General features: G+C 49.3%; 1 protein-coding gene across 4 annotated transcripts; it reads right to left on the bottom strand.

Moving 5' to 3' along the window:
- Positions 1 to 176: 176 nt before the first annotated feature.
- Positions 177 to 16,652, bottom strand: LOC110512494 (mediator of DNA damage checkpoint protein 1). Of its 4 annotated transcripts, none has more exons than XM_036971287.1 (10): positions 16,573 to 16,652; positions 16,190 to 16,337; positions 15,142 to 15,783; positions 14,594 to 14,672; positions 13,082 to 14,430; positions 9,584 to 12,864; positions 9,027 to 9,188; positions 5,175 to 5,357; positions 2,333 to 2,458; positions 177 to 1,363 (listed from the first exon to the last, which is right to left on the bottom strand). In XM_036971287.1, the coding sequence occupies exons 2-10, from the start codon at positions 16,323 to 16,325 to the stop codon at positions 1,040 to 1,042; spliced, it is 6,282 nt and encodes a 2,093-aa protein (XP_036827182.1). In that variant the 5' UTR covers positions 16,326 to 16,337; positions 16,573 to 16,652; the 3' UTR covers positions 177 to 1,039. The 4 variants fall into 4 exon arrangements, with proteins under 4 accessions (XP_036827182.1, XP_036827207.1, XP_036827199.1 ...); XM_036971312.1 differs by having other exon boundaries at positions 13,082 to 14,391; XM_036971304.1 differs by having other exon boundaries at positions 16,517 to 16,581.
- Between the last annotated feature and the right edge of the window lie 609 nt (positions 16,653 to 17,261).

Below are 17,261 nucleotides of genomic sequence, written 5' to 3'. Positions count from 1 at the left end.
CGTTTGACCCAAGTTAAACAATTTAAAAGGCAATGCTACCAAATATTAATTGAGTGTTTGTAAACTTCTGACCCACTGGGAATGTGAGGAAATAACTAAAAGCTGAAATAAATCACTCTACTTTTAATCTGACATTTCACATTCTTAAAATAAAGTGGTGATTGTAACTGACCTAAGGCAGGGAATTTTTACTAGGATTAAATGTCAGGAATTGTGAAAAACTGAGTTTAAATGTATTTGGCTAAGGTGTATGTAAACTTCCGACTTCAACTGTAGATGAAGGATCAGGGAGGGAAGAGACAGATAAAATAAATACGACTGGGATAGGCAGTAAATTATCTCATGTATATTGCTGTCTCTTCTCTCTGTTACCTCATATTTACATTTTTTTTTATAAACAAATCTATTCAGAGCATTTCTCTGCATGTATTCTCTACCCTCAAACATAGGAATAGATTTCCATATCTTGGGTTTGTTTGTCTTCTTATCTGAGTGAATACATTCTCAACTATCTTGTCTAGTTGGTCATACAGGTGGATGTCTCCTCTCACCAGCCTTTTACATTGGCGTCCCAAATAGCACTCTATTCCCTACATAGTGCAGGGCTCTTGTCAAAAGTAGGCAATAGGGTCCCATTTGGGATGCTGCCACTGTCTCTTGTACATCCGAATCCTCATTCTCCCCTCTCTCAGGTGTCTAATGGTCTCCAGCCCCTCCAGGGTAGTAGTACTGTAGTTACCACTCCTGTGAGGCCTGGTCCTGCTACTGTTCTCTATACAGGTGGAGGTGGGTGCTGCATGCTATCACACACGCCATCACACACACACGGGTGTCGTCTGTCTGCGGTCTTCTCTGGAACTGTAATGCCTTCTTCTCCCTGGCCCTGTAGACAGGGTCATATTAACCTATCTGAAGAAAACAGACTAAAACAGGGAGGGTTTACCTGAACTTGTCCAACACTAGTTTTTGTTTTCTGTTGCATAATGTTTTGCTACAGTATGCACTAATGAATACCACCCAGGTGAATTTTGTTTTTCTGTTACGTTCTCTTCCTGCCACTGGCCTGGCCTTTGGCTCCTGGCTGGGCCCTGGGTTTGGGGGCTGAGAGGACATGGGTTACCAGGTCCACTCTCTGCTGTAATATACCAGTTAGCAGGAACTCAGCACTGAGGACGGGGAGAGAAGCAGAGAGTGCAGGAGCACAGAGAGACCAGTCCTCCCCACACGATATCACTAGGGTCCGGGCCTGGGCCTTCTGAGTGGAGGGCATCTTGGAGAGGAAGCGAGCTCCGCTACAGACAATGATGTCCTTCATCTGGGCTGGCTCTGGCAACACTGACCTGGTCACATGGACCTCAAAACCCTGAGAGAGGAGAGGGCATGCTCTTATTTGGATTTTCATTTTCCTTTTTAAATTTACAAATCAGTGTCATCACTAGGGCCAGTTTGATAAGCAGGAAGTAAAAAGGAAAGAATAAGATAATAGCCTGATTGCTGCTCAGTCAGAACTGAGCTTATGGGAGAGCTGCCCATTAAACACAACCACAACATTAACAGTTAATGCAGCTTGCCTGCCCTGCCTTCCCCAAAAGACCATCTGAGAAGTCTGGTCTTTATATTTAATACATTTGAAAACATTTCTAAAAACCTGTTTTGTTTTGTCATTATGGCGTATTGTGTGTAGATGTAATTATTATTATATATTTTTTTATCTTTTAGAACAAGGCTGTAAAGTAACAAAAAGTGGAAAAAGTCTACCTCATATCTACCTCAAATACCTCATACCCCTGCACATCCACTAGGTACTGGTAGTCCTTGTATAAAGACTAGTTATCATTATTCATTATGTATCTATTATGACATGTTTAACTTTTCTATTATTTCTCTATTTTCTTTCTCTCTGCTTTGTTGGGAAGGGCCCGTAAGTAAGCATTTCAGTAGTCCACACCTGTTGTTTAGGATGCATGTGACAAATAACATTTGATTATACAGAAACCCATATTCTCAGGACTTTAGTGTGTCTTGTATTTTCAACAGTGTATGGTGTGTAGTCGTAGATAAAAGGAGGCCCTTGGGGAGTGTGGATACACACAGTATGCAGAATAGGTTCTGGGTGCCTGTGAGTCATTATTTGCCTAGCGCCTGCACTCTCCTAGGGGTGTGTGTGTGTTGAATAAACATGGATGGGAGACACAAAGATAAAAGCAAAGCGGGGAGCACACACACACACACACACACACACACACACGAGTTGGGACATTAACACACAAACATAAAGGGATGAATTGGACAGATGGATGGAGGAGAGGAGGAGTAGAGGGTATGTGTGTACCTGTAGTAGAGGTTGGGTGCTGGCGGTCCTCAGTGATTCCTCCAGACAGAAGCTGAACTTGTTCTCCTGCTCCCTGTCCTTCACCAGGTACCTGTCAGTAGGTAGGAAACTACCCACCTTACCACACTGAGAGAGAAAGAGAGAGAGAGAAGATGTGAGGTGTTGGGAGGGGGAAAGAGGCAGTGTGCGTCGGAGAGAGAGAGAGGTGTGTGAGGGGGAAAGAGGCAGTGTGCGTCGGAGTGAGAGAGAGGTGTGTGAGGGGGAAAGAGGCAGTGTGTGTCGGAGAGAGAGAGAGGTGTGTGAGGGGGAAAGAGGCAGTGTGCGTCGGAGTGAGAGAGAGGTGTGTGAGGGGGAAAGAGGCAGTGTGTGTCGGAGAGAGGTGTGTGAGGGGGAAAGAGGCAGTGTGCGTCGGAGAGAGAGAGAGGTGTGTGAGGGGGAAAGAGGCAGTGTGCGTCGGAGAGAGAGAGAGGTGTGTGAGGGGGAAAGAGGCAGTGTGCGTCGGAGAGAGAGAGAGGTGTGTGAGGAGGAAAGAGGCAGTGTGCGTCGGAGAGAGAGAGAGGTGTGTGAGGGGGAAAGAGGCAGTGTGCGTCGGAGAGAGAGAGAGGTGTGTGAGGGGGAAAGAGGCAGTGTGCGTCGGAGAGAGAGAGGTGTGTGAGGGGGAAAGAGGCAGTGTGCGTCGGAGTGAGAGAGAGGTGTGTGATGGGGAAAGAGGCAGTGTGCGTCGGAGAGAGAGAGAGAGAGAGAGGGGAGGTGTTCGGGGAAAGAGGCAGTGTGCGTCGGAGAGAGAGAGAGAGAGAGAGAGAGAGAGAGAGGGGAGGTGTTCGGGGAAAGAGGCAGTGTGCGTCGGAGAGAGAGAGGAGGTGTGAGGGGAAAAGAGGCAGTGTGTGTCGGAGAGAGGAGGTGTGAGGGGAAAAGAGGCAGTGTGTGTCGGAGAGAGGAGGTGTGAGGGGAAAAGAGGCAGTGTGTGTCGGAGAGAGAGAGGAGGTGTGAGGGGAAAAGAGGCAGTGTGTGTCGGAGAGAGAGAGGAGGTGTGAGGGGAAAAGAGGCAGTGTGTGTCGGAGAGAGAGAGGAGGTGTGAGGGGAAAAGAGGCAGTGTGTGTCGGAGAGAGAGAGGAGGTGTGAGGGGAAAAGAGGCAGTGTGTGTCGGAGAGAGAGGAGGTGTGAGGGGAAAAGAGGCAGTGTGTGTCGGAGAGAGGAGGTGTGAGGGGAAAAGAGGCAGTGTGCGTCGGAGAGAGAGAGGAGGTGTGAGGGGAAAAGAGGCAGTGTGTGTCGGAGAGAGAGAGGGGGTGTGAGGTGTTGGGAGGGGAAAAGAGGCAGTGTGTGTCGGAGAGAGAGAGGAGGTGTGAGGGGAAAAGAGGTAGTGTGTGTTGGAGAGAGAGAGGAGGTGTGAGGGGAAAAGAGGCAGTGTGTGTCGGAGAGAGAGAGGAGGTGTGAGGGGAAAAGAGGTAGTGTGTGTTGGAGAGAGGAGGTGTGAGGGGAAAAGAGGCAGTGTGCGTCGGAGAGAGAGAGGGGGTGTGAGGTGTTGGGAGGGGGAAAGAGGCAGTGTGCGTCGGAGTGAGAGAGAGGTGTGTGAGGGGGAAAGAGGCAGTGTGTGTCGGAGAGAGGTGTGTGAGGGGGAAAGAGGCAGTGTGCGTCGGAGAGAGAGAGAGGTGTGTGAGGGGGAAAGAGGCAGTGTGCGTCGGAGAGAGAGAGAGGTGTGTGAGGGGGAAAGAGGCAGTGTGCGTCGGAGAGAGAGAGAGGTGTGTGAGGGGGAAAGAGGCAGTGTGCGTCGGAGAGAGAGAGAGGTGTGTGAGGGGGAAAGAGGCAGTGTGCGTCGGAGAGAGAGAGGTGTGTGAGGGGGAAAGAGAAGTGTGCGTCGGAGTGAGAGAGAGGTGTGTGAGGGGGAAAGAGGCAGTGTGCGTCGGAGAGAGAGAGAGAGAGAGAGAGAGAGGGGAGGTGTTCGGGGAAAGAGGCAGTGTGCGTCGGAGAGAGAGAGAGAGAGAGAGAGAGAGAGAGAGAGGGGAGGTGTTCGGGGAAAGAGGCAGTGTGCGTCGGAGAGAGAGAGGAGGTGTGAGGGGAAAAGAGGCAGTGTGTGTCGGAGAGAGGAGGTGTGAGGGGAAAAGAGGCAGTGTGTGTCGGAGAGAGGAGGTGTGAGGGGAAAAGAGGCAGTGTGTGTCGGAGAGAGGAGGTGTGAGGGGAAAAGAGGCAGTGTGTGTCGGAGAGAGAGAGGAGGTGTGAGGGGAAAAGAGGCAGTGTGTGTCGGAGAGAGAGAGGAGGTGTGAGGGGAAAAGAGGCAGTGTGTGTCGGAGAGAGAGAGGAGGTGTGAGGGGAAAAGAGGCAGTGTGCGTCGGAGAGAGAGAGGAGGTGTGAGGGGAAAAGAGGCAGTGTGTGTCGGAGAGAGAGAGGGGGTGTGAGGTGTTGGGAGGGGAAAAGAGGCAGTGTGTGTCGGAGAGAGAGAGGAGGTGTGAGGGGAAAAGAGGTAGTGTGTGTTGGAGAGAGAGAGGAGGTGTGAGGGGAAAAGAGGCAGTGTGTGTCGGAGAGAGAGAGGAGGTGTGAGGGGAAAAGAGGTAGTGTGTGTTGGAGAGAGGAGGTGTGAGGGGAAAAGAGGCAGTGTGCGTCGGAGAGAGAGAGGGGGTGTGAGGTGTTGGGAGGGGAAAAGAGGCAGTGTGTGTCGGAGAGAGAGAGGAGGTGTGAGGGGAAAAGAGGTAGTGTGTGTTGGAGAGAGAGCGTGATAGAAAGTGCAGTGAACAAAAAAAATAGGCTCCGACTCCAACCACCCCATTACACATAACAGGGATGTGCATTCTATTTTTACAATCTTCAGGTCCATCTTCACTTCCTGGTGGGGGGGGCAGGGACTAACCTTATCCAGCCAATCGGTGGTGACGACGGGCACGCCACGGGCCACAGCACACAGGAACTTTACGGTGCGTCGGATCCTGTCAGTCACCAGGTGGGTCATGTCGGCCACGCCCTTCGCCAGGCTGCCCCCCAGACGAGACACCACCTTCCCCCCCTCCTCATCCACCACTCCTGTAAACAACACCTAAGAGGAAGGGAGGGCTTTCAAAACCCACATACATGACTGTGAAGAGAGATTAAACGCTCTAACACACTGACACTAAACACACACACGGACACTAAACACACACACACGGACACTAAACACACACACACACGGACACTAAACACACACACACAGACACTAAACACACACACACGGACACTAAACACACACACACGGACACTAAACACACGGACACTAAACACACACACACGGACACTAAACACACACACACACGGACACTAAACACACACACACAGACACTAAACACACACACACGGACACTAAACACACACACACGGACACTAAACACACGGACACTAAACACACACACACGGACACTAAACACACACACACACGGACACTAAACACACACACACAGACACTAAACACACACACACGGACACTAAACACACGGACACTAAACACACACACACAGACACTAAACACACACACACAGACACTAAACACACAGACACTAAACACACACACACACGGACACTAAACACACACACACGGACACTAAACACACACACACGAACACTAAACACACACACACGGACACTAAACACACACACACGGACACTAAACACACACACACGGACACTAAACACACACACACGGACACTAAACACACACACACGGACACTAAACACACACACTGACACTAAACACACACACTGACACTAAACACACACACTGACACTAAACACACACACTGACACTAAACACACACACTGACACTAAACACACACACTGACACTAAACACACACACACTGACACTAAACACACACACTGACACTAAACACACACACGGACACTAAACACACACACACGGACACTAAACACTGACACTAAACACACACACACACGGACACTAAACACACACACACGGACACTAAACACACACACACGGACACTAAACACACGGACACTAAACACACACACACACGGACACTAAACACACACACACACGGACACTAAACACACACACACACACGGACACTAAACACACACACACGGACACTAAACACACACGGACACTAAACACACACTGACACTAAACACACACTGACACTAAACACACACACAGACAATAAACACACACACTGAACACACACACTAAACACACACGGACACTAAACACACACACACACACACACACTGACACTAAACACACACACACTGACACTAAACACACACACAGACACTAAACACACACACTAAACACACACACGGACACTAAACACACACACACGGACACTAAACACTGACACTAAACACACACACACAGACACTAAACACACACACACGGACACTAAACACACACGGACACTAAACACACACGGACACTAAACACACACACGGACACTAAACACACACACACGGACACTAAACACACACACACGGACACCAAACACACACACACGGACACTAAACACACACACACACAGACACTAAACACACACACTAAACACACACACACGGACACTAAACACACACACACGGACACTAAACACACACACTAAACAAACACACGGACACTAAACACACACACTAAACACACACACACGGACACTAAACACACACTGACACTAAACACACACACGGACACTAAACACACACACGGACACTAAACACACACACAGACACTAAACACACACACTAAACACACACACAGACACTAAACACACACACAGACACTAAACACACACACAGACACTAAACACACACACAGACACTAAACACACACACAGACACTAAACACACACACACAGACACTAAACACACACACACAGACACTAAACACACACACACAGACACTAAACACACACACACAGACACTAAACACACACACACAGACACTAAACACACACACAGACACTAAACACACACACAGACACTAAACACACACACAGACACTAAACACACACACGGACACTAAACACACACACGGACACTAAACACACACACACGGACAATAAAAACACACACACGGACACTAAACACACACACACGGACACTAAACACACACACACGGACACTAAACACACACACACGGACACTAAACACACACACTGACACTAAACACACACACTGACACTAAACACACACACTGACACTAAACACACACACTGACACTAAACACACACACTGACACTAAACACACACACTGACACTAAACACACACACACACACACGGACACTAAACACACACACTGACACTAAACACACACACTGACACTTAACACACACGGACACTAAACACACACACGGACACTAAACACACACACGGACACAAAACACACACACGGACACTAAACACACACACACGGACACTAAACACTGACACTAAACACACACACACGGACACTAAACACACACACACGGACACTAAACACACACACACTAAACACACACACACGGACACTGGACACTAAACACACGGACACTAAACACACGGACACTAAACACACACACACGGACACTAAACACACACACACGGACACTAAACACACACTGACACTAAACACACACACTAAACACACACACACACACTGACACTAAACACACACTGACACTAAACACACACACACTAAACACACACACAGACACTAAACACACACACGGACACTAAACACACACACACACACACTGACACTAAACACACACTGACACTAAACACACACACAGACACTAAACACACACACTAAACACACACTGACACTAAACACACAGACACTAAACACACACACGGACACTAAACACACACACTGACACTAAACACACACACTGACACTAAACACTGACACTAAACACACACACACACACACACACGGACACTAAACACACACACACGGACACTAAACACACACACACTAAACACACACACACGGACACTAAACACACGGACACTAAACACACACACACGGACACTAAACACACACACACGGACACTAAACACACACACTAAACACACACACACGGACACTAAACACACACTGACACTAAACACACACTGACGCTAAACACACACACGGACACTAAACACACACACTAAACACACACACACACACTGACACTAAACACACACTGACACTAAACACACACACAGACACTAAACACACACACTAAATACACACACGGACACTAAACACACACACACACACTGACACTAAACACACACACAGACACTAAACACACACACTAAACACACACACGGACACTAAACACACACACTGACACTAAACACACATACTGACACTAAACACACACACACAGACACTAAACACTGACACTAAACACACACACACACACACACACACACAGACACTAAACACACACACACGGACACTAAACACACACACACTAAACACACACACACACGGACACTAAATACACACACACACGGACACTAAACACACACACACAGACACTAAACACACACACACACGGACACTAAACACACACACACACACGGACACTAAACACACACACACACGGACACTAAACACACACACACACGGACACTAAACACACACACACGGATACTAAACACACACACACACACACGGACACTAAACACACACGGACACTAAACACACACACACGGACACTAAACACACACACACACACGTGCATTAGCTTACCTTATAGGACTGCGTGGAGGCCCTAGCTCGGCCCAGTGTCCCAGGCGAGGAGAGAGAGGACAGGGGAGAGGCAGAGGAGGAGCGAGGGGTCTTGGCAAACGGTGATGATTCCACAGGGGCCCTACGCTTACCTCTGCCCTTACCTGTAGGGGTCTGGGGCACCTGAACCAGAGAGGGGTAGGGGGTGGAAGAGAGAGAGGGGGAAGAGCGGGAGCGGGAGGAGAGAAGCAAAGAGAGGAGGAAGAGAGGAAGAGAGAGAGACAGAGTATCATTATTCAGTAATACAGGGTGTATACAAACTGACAGTTATGCACATTGAACCACTTAATTCATTACTAGGGCTGTTATGCAAAGATGGCCCGTGTACTCCCATGGCTGAGGGAGAGAGAGATGTCAGTGTACTCCCATGGCTGAGGGAGAGAGAGATGTCAGTGTACTCCCATGGCTGAGGGAGAGAGAGATGTCAGTGTACTCCCATGGCTGAGGGAGAGAGCGATGTCAGTGTACTCCCATGGCTGAGGGAGAGAGAGATGGAGCAGATGGAGAGAGAACATTACCACAGAATTAGAGTCCAAAACAGATTCCTCTTCTTTCTTTATCTGAACCGTCAACTGCCTGCCTCGGACTTTCCTCTGCACAGTACCAGCCTCTTCCATCTTCTCACTCTGTCTCTCCATACTCTTCTCCTCCTCTGCTATCTTTTTCACCTGTGCAGTGGAGGCTCTGCCTCTCTTTGCTGGAGTGGATGCAGGTTTCTCCTCTTTCTCTCCTTCCTCCTCTGCTGCCCTGCGTCTCCCTCCCCTCTGAACCTTAGCTTTCCCCCGGGGAACCTTGAACTCACTGCTCTCCTCCTCCTCTTCCAGCCCCCTCTTCCTCCCTTTCCCTCTCCCACCTGTTTTAGACCCCACTCCCTCTTCACTCTGAGTTTCCCCTCCTGCTGTTGTAGTGGTGGATTCAGGTGTGTTGTCTTTCTGGCCGCCTCGGCCCCGGCCTCTTCCATTCCCTCTAGGAGTGGGGGAGTCCTCGGTTACCTGAGCTGGAGTGGTTTCTTCATCTGCTACTACAGGGTCTGGCTCATTGGTTTTGTCTGTTTTCTTCTGCCCTCTAGTGGTACCACCAGCCTCCTGAGAATCAGCCTTCTCATTAATCTCAGGGTGTGGACCATAATCCTCTACTTTCTGGCTTCTCCTGCCTCTGGCTGTGGGCTTGAGGGCTGGAGGCTGCTCACTCTGCCTGTTACTGGGAGAGACAGACTCTGTTCCAGTCTTCCTCCTCCCTCCTCCCCTCCCTTTGCTCTGAGAGCTCACGCTAGCCGTGATACCGGTGGAGACCTCTGAGTTGAGGGAGCTGTGGGAGTTGGTGGAGCTGGAACGAGAGCGGGTTCTCCTGGCAACAAACTGTTCGCTGGAGAGAATGTCCTGCACTGTGACCTCCACAGCAGTAGGGGGAGCCACAACCGTCCCGACCAACGTCCGTCTCCTGGTGCTGTTGCGGGTGGGGTTGTCTGGACCAGGGGCAGACTCTGTGGTGCTGGTGGTCTTCCTCCCCCCTCTCCCTCTGCTCCCCTGGGTACCTATGTTGGAGGTGGATCTCTCAGAGCTGACAGAGTTGGAGCGAGACCTAGTTATACTTTCTGGGACTGGTTCTGGTTGGCTGGACAGAATATCAGGTTCAGGTTGTGGTTCAGTTGTGGGTGGAACCATGACGGTTCTCCTGGTGATTGCTCTGTGACCTCTAGTGGATGTTTTTGGCTCATTTTCGTTGTCTTTCTTTGTTTGTTTTTCTCCTTGTTCCTTCGCTTGTCGTTCTTTAATCTCCTTTTCTTTCTCCTCGGCTTCCCTCTTTTCTCTTTCCTTCTCCCTCTCCAGTTTTTCTTTCAGGTTTCTCTCTTCTTTCTCCTTTCCTCTCTCCCTGTCTAATCGCTCCTTCTCTTCCTTGTTCTTCTCCAGCCTTTTCCTCTCTTCTCTGTCTGTCCTCTCTTCTCTCTCTATTCTCTGTTTTTCTTCTCTCTCTAATCTCTCCTTTTCTCGCTCCAGTCTTTTCCTCTCTTCTCTTTTTTTCCTCTCTATTCTCTCGTTTTCTTCTCTCTCTAATCTCTCCTTTTCTCGCTCCAGTCTTTCTTGTTCTTCTCGTTCCTTCCTTTCCCTCTCAAACCGCTCTCTTTCCTCCTGTTCTCTTTTCTCTCTCTCCATCCTTCCAGTTTCTTCTCTTTTCTCTCTCTCCATCCTTTCTGTTTCTTCTCTTTCCACTCTCTCCCTCTCTAATCTCTCATCTTGTTCTTTAAGTTCCTGTTCCATCCTCTCTCTGTCCTGTTGTTCCTTCATAACCCTTTCTGATTCTACTTTTTCCTTCTGCAACCGTTCCTTCTCAGCCTGTTCTTGTCTTTCCTTTTCTATTCCCTCTTCCTCCTCTCTCTGTTCCCTCTCAAGTCTTTCTTTTTCTCCCTCTTTCTGTTGTTTCACACTCTTTCTTCCTCTTCTCCCTTGCTCAATCACCTCCACCTCTTCTTCTTCTTTCTCACTCTCTCCCTCCTCAGACAGCACCTTCCCTCTACTCCCTCTGCCTCCTGCGGTGTTCACAGCCTTCCCCTTCCCTCTCCTCCCTCTGCCTCCTGCGGTGTTCACAGCCTTCCCCTTCCCTCTTGTCTGTGTCTTTGGAGGCTCAGCGCTCTCCTCTTCTTCCTCTCCTCCTCTAGCTCCTCTTCTACCTCTACTGCTGACACCGCTTGTCCCAGCCTCCGACTCTTTCCCTCGCCCTCTCTGAGCCCGTCCTTTATCTTTGGTGTCCTCCTCCTCTTCCTCAGTGTCACAAGTACCCATAGGCTGAGTTTCAGCGGTGGAGATGTGGGAGCTGGTGAGGAACTCACTAGGTTGTGTCTCCTCCTCTTCTAATCTCCCTCTCTGGGACCTTCCCCTCCTTCTGGGTGATGGAGGTTTGAGTTCTTCCTCCTCATTGTCATCATCCTCAGCAGCAGCAGCAGTAAACATGGGCTGGGTTTCAGCAGTGGAGAGGTAGGAGCAGACAGTCTGTGTCTCTTCCTTGTCTACTGTCTGTTCTTGGGACTGTCCTCTTCCTCTGGGTGAGTCTGGTTTGGCTTCTTCCTCATCATCACTCTCCTGGACCATGTCCAGAGTTTGAGCTGTGGAGAGGTATTGGTTGATCAGCACGTCACCAGTCTGGGTCTCCTGCTCCTCTTCCTCTCTCTCCCTCGCTCCTCCAGATCTCCCTCTCCTTACTGGGGTTGAGGGCATGGCCCCAACCAAACCTTCCTCCTCTTCCTCATAGGCAGACATGGGCAGGGTTTCAGTCGTAGCAACATTAGACGTGGTGGGGGTCTCCTCTTCATCTTCCTCCTCTGTGTCACTGCAAGGCTGGGCAGCATAAGCCTGTGTTGCCTCCAGGACAAAGTCCACCTGCCTGTTCCTCCCGAACACCGCAGACCTCTGGCCCAGGCCAGGCTCCTCGCTCCCCCCTCCAGATCCATAGGTCTGGGTGGCCTCCAGGTCAGAATCCCTATCTGGGGAGCTGAAAGCCTGGGGGCTCTCTGAGGCCTGGTCCCTGGCCTGGAGGCTGAGGTCCCTGCTGTCTGATAGACCCAGTCGGAAGGAGCCTCGGCTGGGCTGCTCCTCCCGGTCCTCCCCCAAGGAAGGCTCCAGACCGTAGGGCTGCGTAGCATCCAGGGTTGGTTCCACTGGAAGGCTGCTCTGATGGCCCTGGTTCTGGGCCTCCAACACAAATGACTGGGTCTCGGCCACCACAAAGTCATCGTCCTCCTGGCTGTCTGATGCAGAGCAGGACAATGCTGCTGTAGGCCTCAGCACAGGAGGGAGAGCTGGGTCTGAGGAGGAAAGATAGAGAGACAGGTTACAAATGAACACAGTTTCCACTGGAAATGTATAATCTCTTGTCAAAGTCTATGCCTGTGTCCCAAATGGCACCCTATTCCCGATATAGTGCAGCACTTTTTACCAGAGCCCTATGGACCATGGTCAAAGGCCGTACATTACATAGGAATCAGGGTGTGATTTATGCAAACCATACAATCAATGACTTACGTCTGAAGGAGTCAGAGGGACTGAAGAAGGCCTGAGTCTCCATCTCCTCCTGTACTGACGATGCCAAAGGGGTGGAGCACTTCTGATGAGGGCCAGGGGAACCCCCCAGGGGGAGCAGCCCGGGGCCAACTGCCCCCTCTCTGAGCCGACATGCAGTCTGTCCCTGGCCTGCCTCCCCTGGTCCATCCTTCTCCGTATCACTGTCCACCCTGAAGTCACTGGGCTCACTGAGGTCCGACTCCGGGACCATCCCTGCTGGGGGCCGACACCGGGGGGGTTTGGGCTCCAACCTCTCGATTGTCGTTGTTGTGGGTGATGGAAGCACGGCCTGTCGAGATGCTAACCCTGCGTCTTCCGTTACCGTGGCAACATTAGGAGGAAGGTTCATGGTCTGTGTGGCGTCTTCCTCTAAGTCAGTGTCGCTGTCAGACCTGATCTCCAGAGGAGCAGCAGCTGCAGGTCCTACACTGGTGGGTGGATTAAGGAGCTCCGCTGTTCTGCTGCTGGCCGGAGGGGTAAACGGGTTGTTTTCTTCATCAGTATCACTGTCCAAAAGGATCTTCTGGGGACCAGCAATCCCTGTTCTGATCCCACTAGAATCTGATTCTGGAACTGTTTTGGAATGTGTGTCTGTGTCCTCCTCTTCCACATCTGTGTCAGTGTCTGGGTGGAATTCTACGGGTGGCACTGCAGGGGCAGGGTCGTCTGGTTTCTCAGCCGGATCGGATATGAAGGAGGTAACATTGGTAGCACTGTCTGACACAACAACATCATCATCATCCACGTCTGTATCACTGTCCAGGTGGATCTCTGTTGGCTGCACCACTGGGACAGAATCTACTGGTTTCCTCTCCACATCGGCAGCAGTTAGCATTAACTTAGAGTCACTGTCCATAGTATCCCCTTCCTCTACATCAGTATCACTGTCCATGTGGATCTGGCCTGGGTCAGAGTCTGTAGTAGGAGGTTCTGTTGCGGCTGGTGGCTTAACAGCGTTTACAGGTGCAGACAGCCCCATCTCCTCCTCTCCCTCTACGTCTGTGTCACTGTCCATGTTAAACGTGTCCTCTGTAGACACCATTGGTCCATCTCTCTCAGCTTGACTGACCTGGTTCAGCACTGACACTTCCTCCTTTCCTCTTGTCCTTTTCCCAGGTTCCTTCTCTCCTAGTGCCTCTGTGCCTTCCTTCCCCTCCTCCTCCTCTTCTTCGCTGTCGTCCACTATCACTTGTGCTCTTCTTCTCCTGGGCTGCTGTCTCGGTCCATCCATGTCGCTCTCCTCCTCACTGAAGCTCACTACTTTCTTGGGTCTGTTTTTAGCAGAGGGAGTAATGGGTTTGTCGTCCTCACTGTTAGACATACAAGGAAAGGTGACTTCACTTTGAATACAAACACCCACTGTATTCTAATATATATATATATATATAGTTTAAAATATAATTCAATACTTAAGTGTTCAGTGATGATATCAGGTTACTGAAGTGTAAATGATTGGATGGATGGGAACTTTACCTCTCTGGAATGACTTTGTTTGTAGGACTGAGGAATGTAGAACAGGTGGGACTGGACACATGGGAGTCAGAATCAGAGACTAACAGAGAAAAAGAGAGAGAACAAGAGAGAGAGAGAGGGGTAGAGAGATAGCGGGGTAGAGAGATAGCGGGGTAGAGAGAGAGAGGGGTAGAGAGAGAGGGGTAGAGAGAGAGAGAGAGAGAGAGAGAGGTGTAGAGAGAGAACAAGAGAGAGAGAGGTGTAGAGAGAGAACAAGAGAGAGAGGTGTAGAGAGAGAGAGGGGTAGAGAGAGAACAAAAGAGAGGGGTAGAGAGAACGAAAGAGAGAGAGAGGGAGAGGTAGAGAGGGAGAGGTAGAGAGAATGCAAGTGAGAGGTAGAGAGAGGGAGAGGTAGAGAGAACACAAGTGAGAGGTAGAGAGAGGGAGAGGTAGAGAGAACACAAGTGAGAGGTAGAGAGGGGAGAGAAAGGGGAGAAATAGATATTTACAAAACACTGCAACAAAGCTAGATCAGATTACAGCAAGTGAGACAAAAAACATAACTTTACCAAAGTACTTTCCCCGTTTGTCTCTCCGTCCCTCTCGATCTCCGTCAGACTCAGATTCAGGCACCAGTGTCCTCTCAGGCTTTGTGGGGGTTTGTTCCAACGACAGGGGTATGGCCCGAGTTTTACCTTTTCCACCCAGCTCAGTCGACAATGGTGCCCCCATCTCTCCATTGACTCCTCTACCCTCAGTCCGTCTCTCAGTCTTCGGTGTGCCAGTCTCTCGTCCCAGACCTTGGCCGCTAGGGCTTCCTCTGAACTGGGCCTTCCTGTCTGGCCCTGTCCTCCTTCCCCTTCCAGAGTGTGCGTTGGTCGGGTTCTGCATGTGCCCCTGTCCCCCCCTCTGGTCCACAGAGACATACTGGCAGGGGATGTCAGCTATTACCACACACTCTCCCTCAGTCAGAGCGTAGCGGACGTGAGGGGTCAGTTTGGTCCGGCCCTTCCTTGTCCCATTCATGCTCCCCAGGTCCCACACTAAAGCCTCTGTCTCCATGCCGGCAATGTTGCCACGACAACGGTTGCCGCGAAACATTGAGATGGAGATGACGGTGTGTTGCTTGGATACAGAAGGTGCCACGAGGGGAAGGGAGCAGGAGTTTGGATTTCGACCCAACACATTCTCTCCCTGGTAGAGAGGCAACTCTGAGAAAGAGGGGGGAGTATCAATAAAATAATGCTTTTAGCAGCACATATAAACATGTCATAAACTAACATCACTATTTCATGAAAAACTTTGACAAACACGTTTTTTATTTAACCAGGCAAGTCAGTTAAGAACAAATTCTCATTTACTGTGAAAGTGGGTTAACTGCCTTGTTCAGGGGCAGAACAACAGATTTTTACCTTCGATCCAGCAACCTTTCGGTTACTGGCCCAACGCTCTAACCACTAGGCTACCTACTGAATATCTCAAATCTTGTGTTGATGAAAAAAAGTAAGAGTGAAAGCAATGCATGCAACAGAATGCCAGATACTCCTAGACTTGTACAATATTTGTAAAGGTTAAAAGATTATAGAAAGGCTGGGGACATAACAGGGCTCTACTCACCAGTCTCTGAGATGTGTTCATTTTTTAACACCCTGAGTTTTGCCAGTGGCTCTCCTCGCTTCTCTTTTCGCATCGCTCCATCCTCCTCCTCTGACTCTTCCAATATTGAGTCATCGATCAGCTGTGTTGCCTCCATTCACCCTTCAATCTAAAATCAGCCAAAGTGACAGAAAACATGGCAGTAAAACAGTCATTAGTTTGTCAGCTAAATTGTTTTATCGGGATGCACTGGCTGGCTAACGTTAGAAGATAGTCTAGCAAGCTTAGTTAGTAGAACGTTTCTAAATTTGACTATGACTTATTCAGTAAAACAAGGCCACCAATTACCACAAAGAACACATTTTTAATGGATATTCACTTTTTCTTTAAAACACCAGACTTACTGTGCATGCATTTCGAACGAGGAAAAACAAGTGCATTTCCGGTAGAATATCTGCCCGCCTTTGGTGGGCGGGTTCATAAGATTATTGGTCGAAACGGCTGTCAGTTATGCTATTATTTGTGATGATTGGGTAAAAAGAACCTCGATCGTCATAATTAAGCATTTGATTGGACATGAATGTTATGACTTGGGCATTTCTTGGCGCTCCGGGTGACTCGAGATTTGACATAAGGACCAATGGAATGGTCTAAAATGTTCAAACTCCGCCCACCCTGGATACCCGGCCATGTAATACAAATTCGACTATTTTTTACCGCGCTGGATAGACAAAGGGGCGTGTATCTCCACTGACAAAGGGGCGTGTATCTTCGCGATCTCCACTGAAGATTTTAATTTTATTATAGGAATAGGAGTGAATCTTTCCATTATTATTCGGATAGTTTGAGATAGTTAGTTATAATTTGCATCAGTATTTACACAGCCATTTCCCCTCTCTAGTGTCTGTTCTCTGTTTCATTTATGAACGTGTATTATTTGAATGCATTACTCTGGGTACACACTTCCCAACTCATTAATGTTCCCTTATGGTGTTTCATTTTATATTATAACAATTGGATGGGAAGAGTAAGAGCAAACCATTCTTAAATATACTTTTCTGGCTATTGCATCATTACTAATATAGGCCTATTC

The sequence above is a fragment of the Oncorhynchus mykiss genome, chromosome 3, assembly GCF_013265735.2.
Source record: "Oncorhynchus mykiss isolate Arlee chromosome 3, USDA_OmykA_1.1, whole genome shotgun sequence".
Classification (NCBI taxonomy): Eukaryota; Metazoa; Chordata; class Actinopteri; order Salmoniformes; family Salmonidae; genus Oncorhynchus; species Oncorhynchus mykiss.
This window is presented reverse-complemented; position numbering and strand designations above follow the sequence as displayed.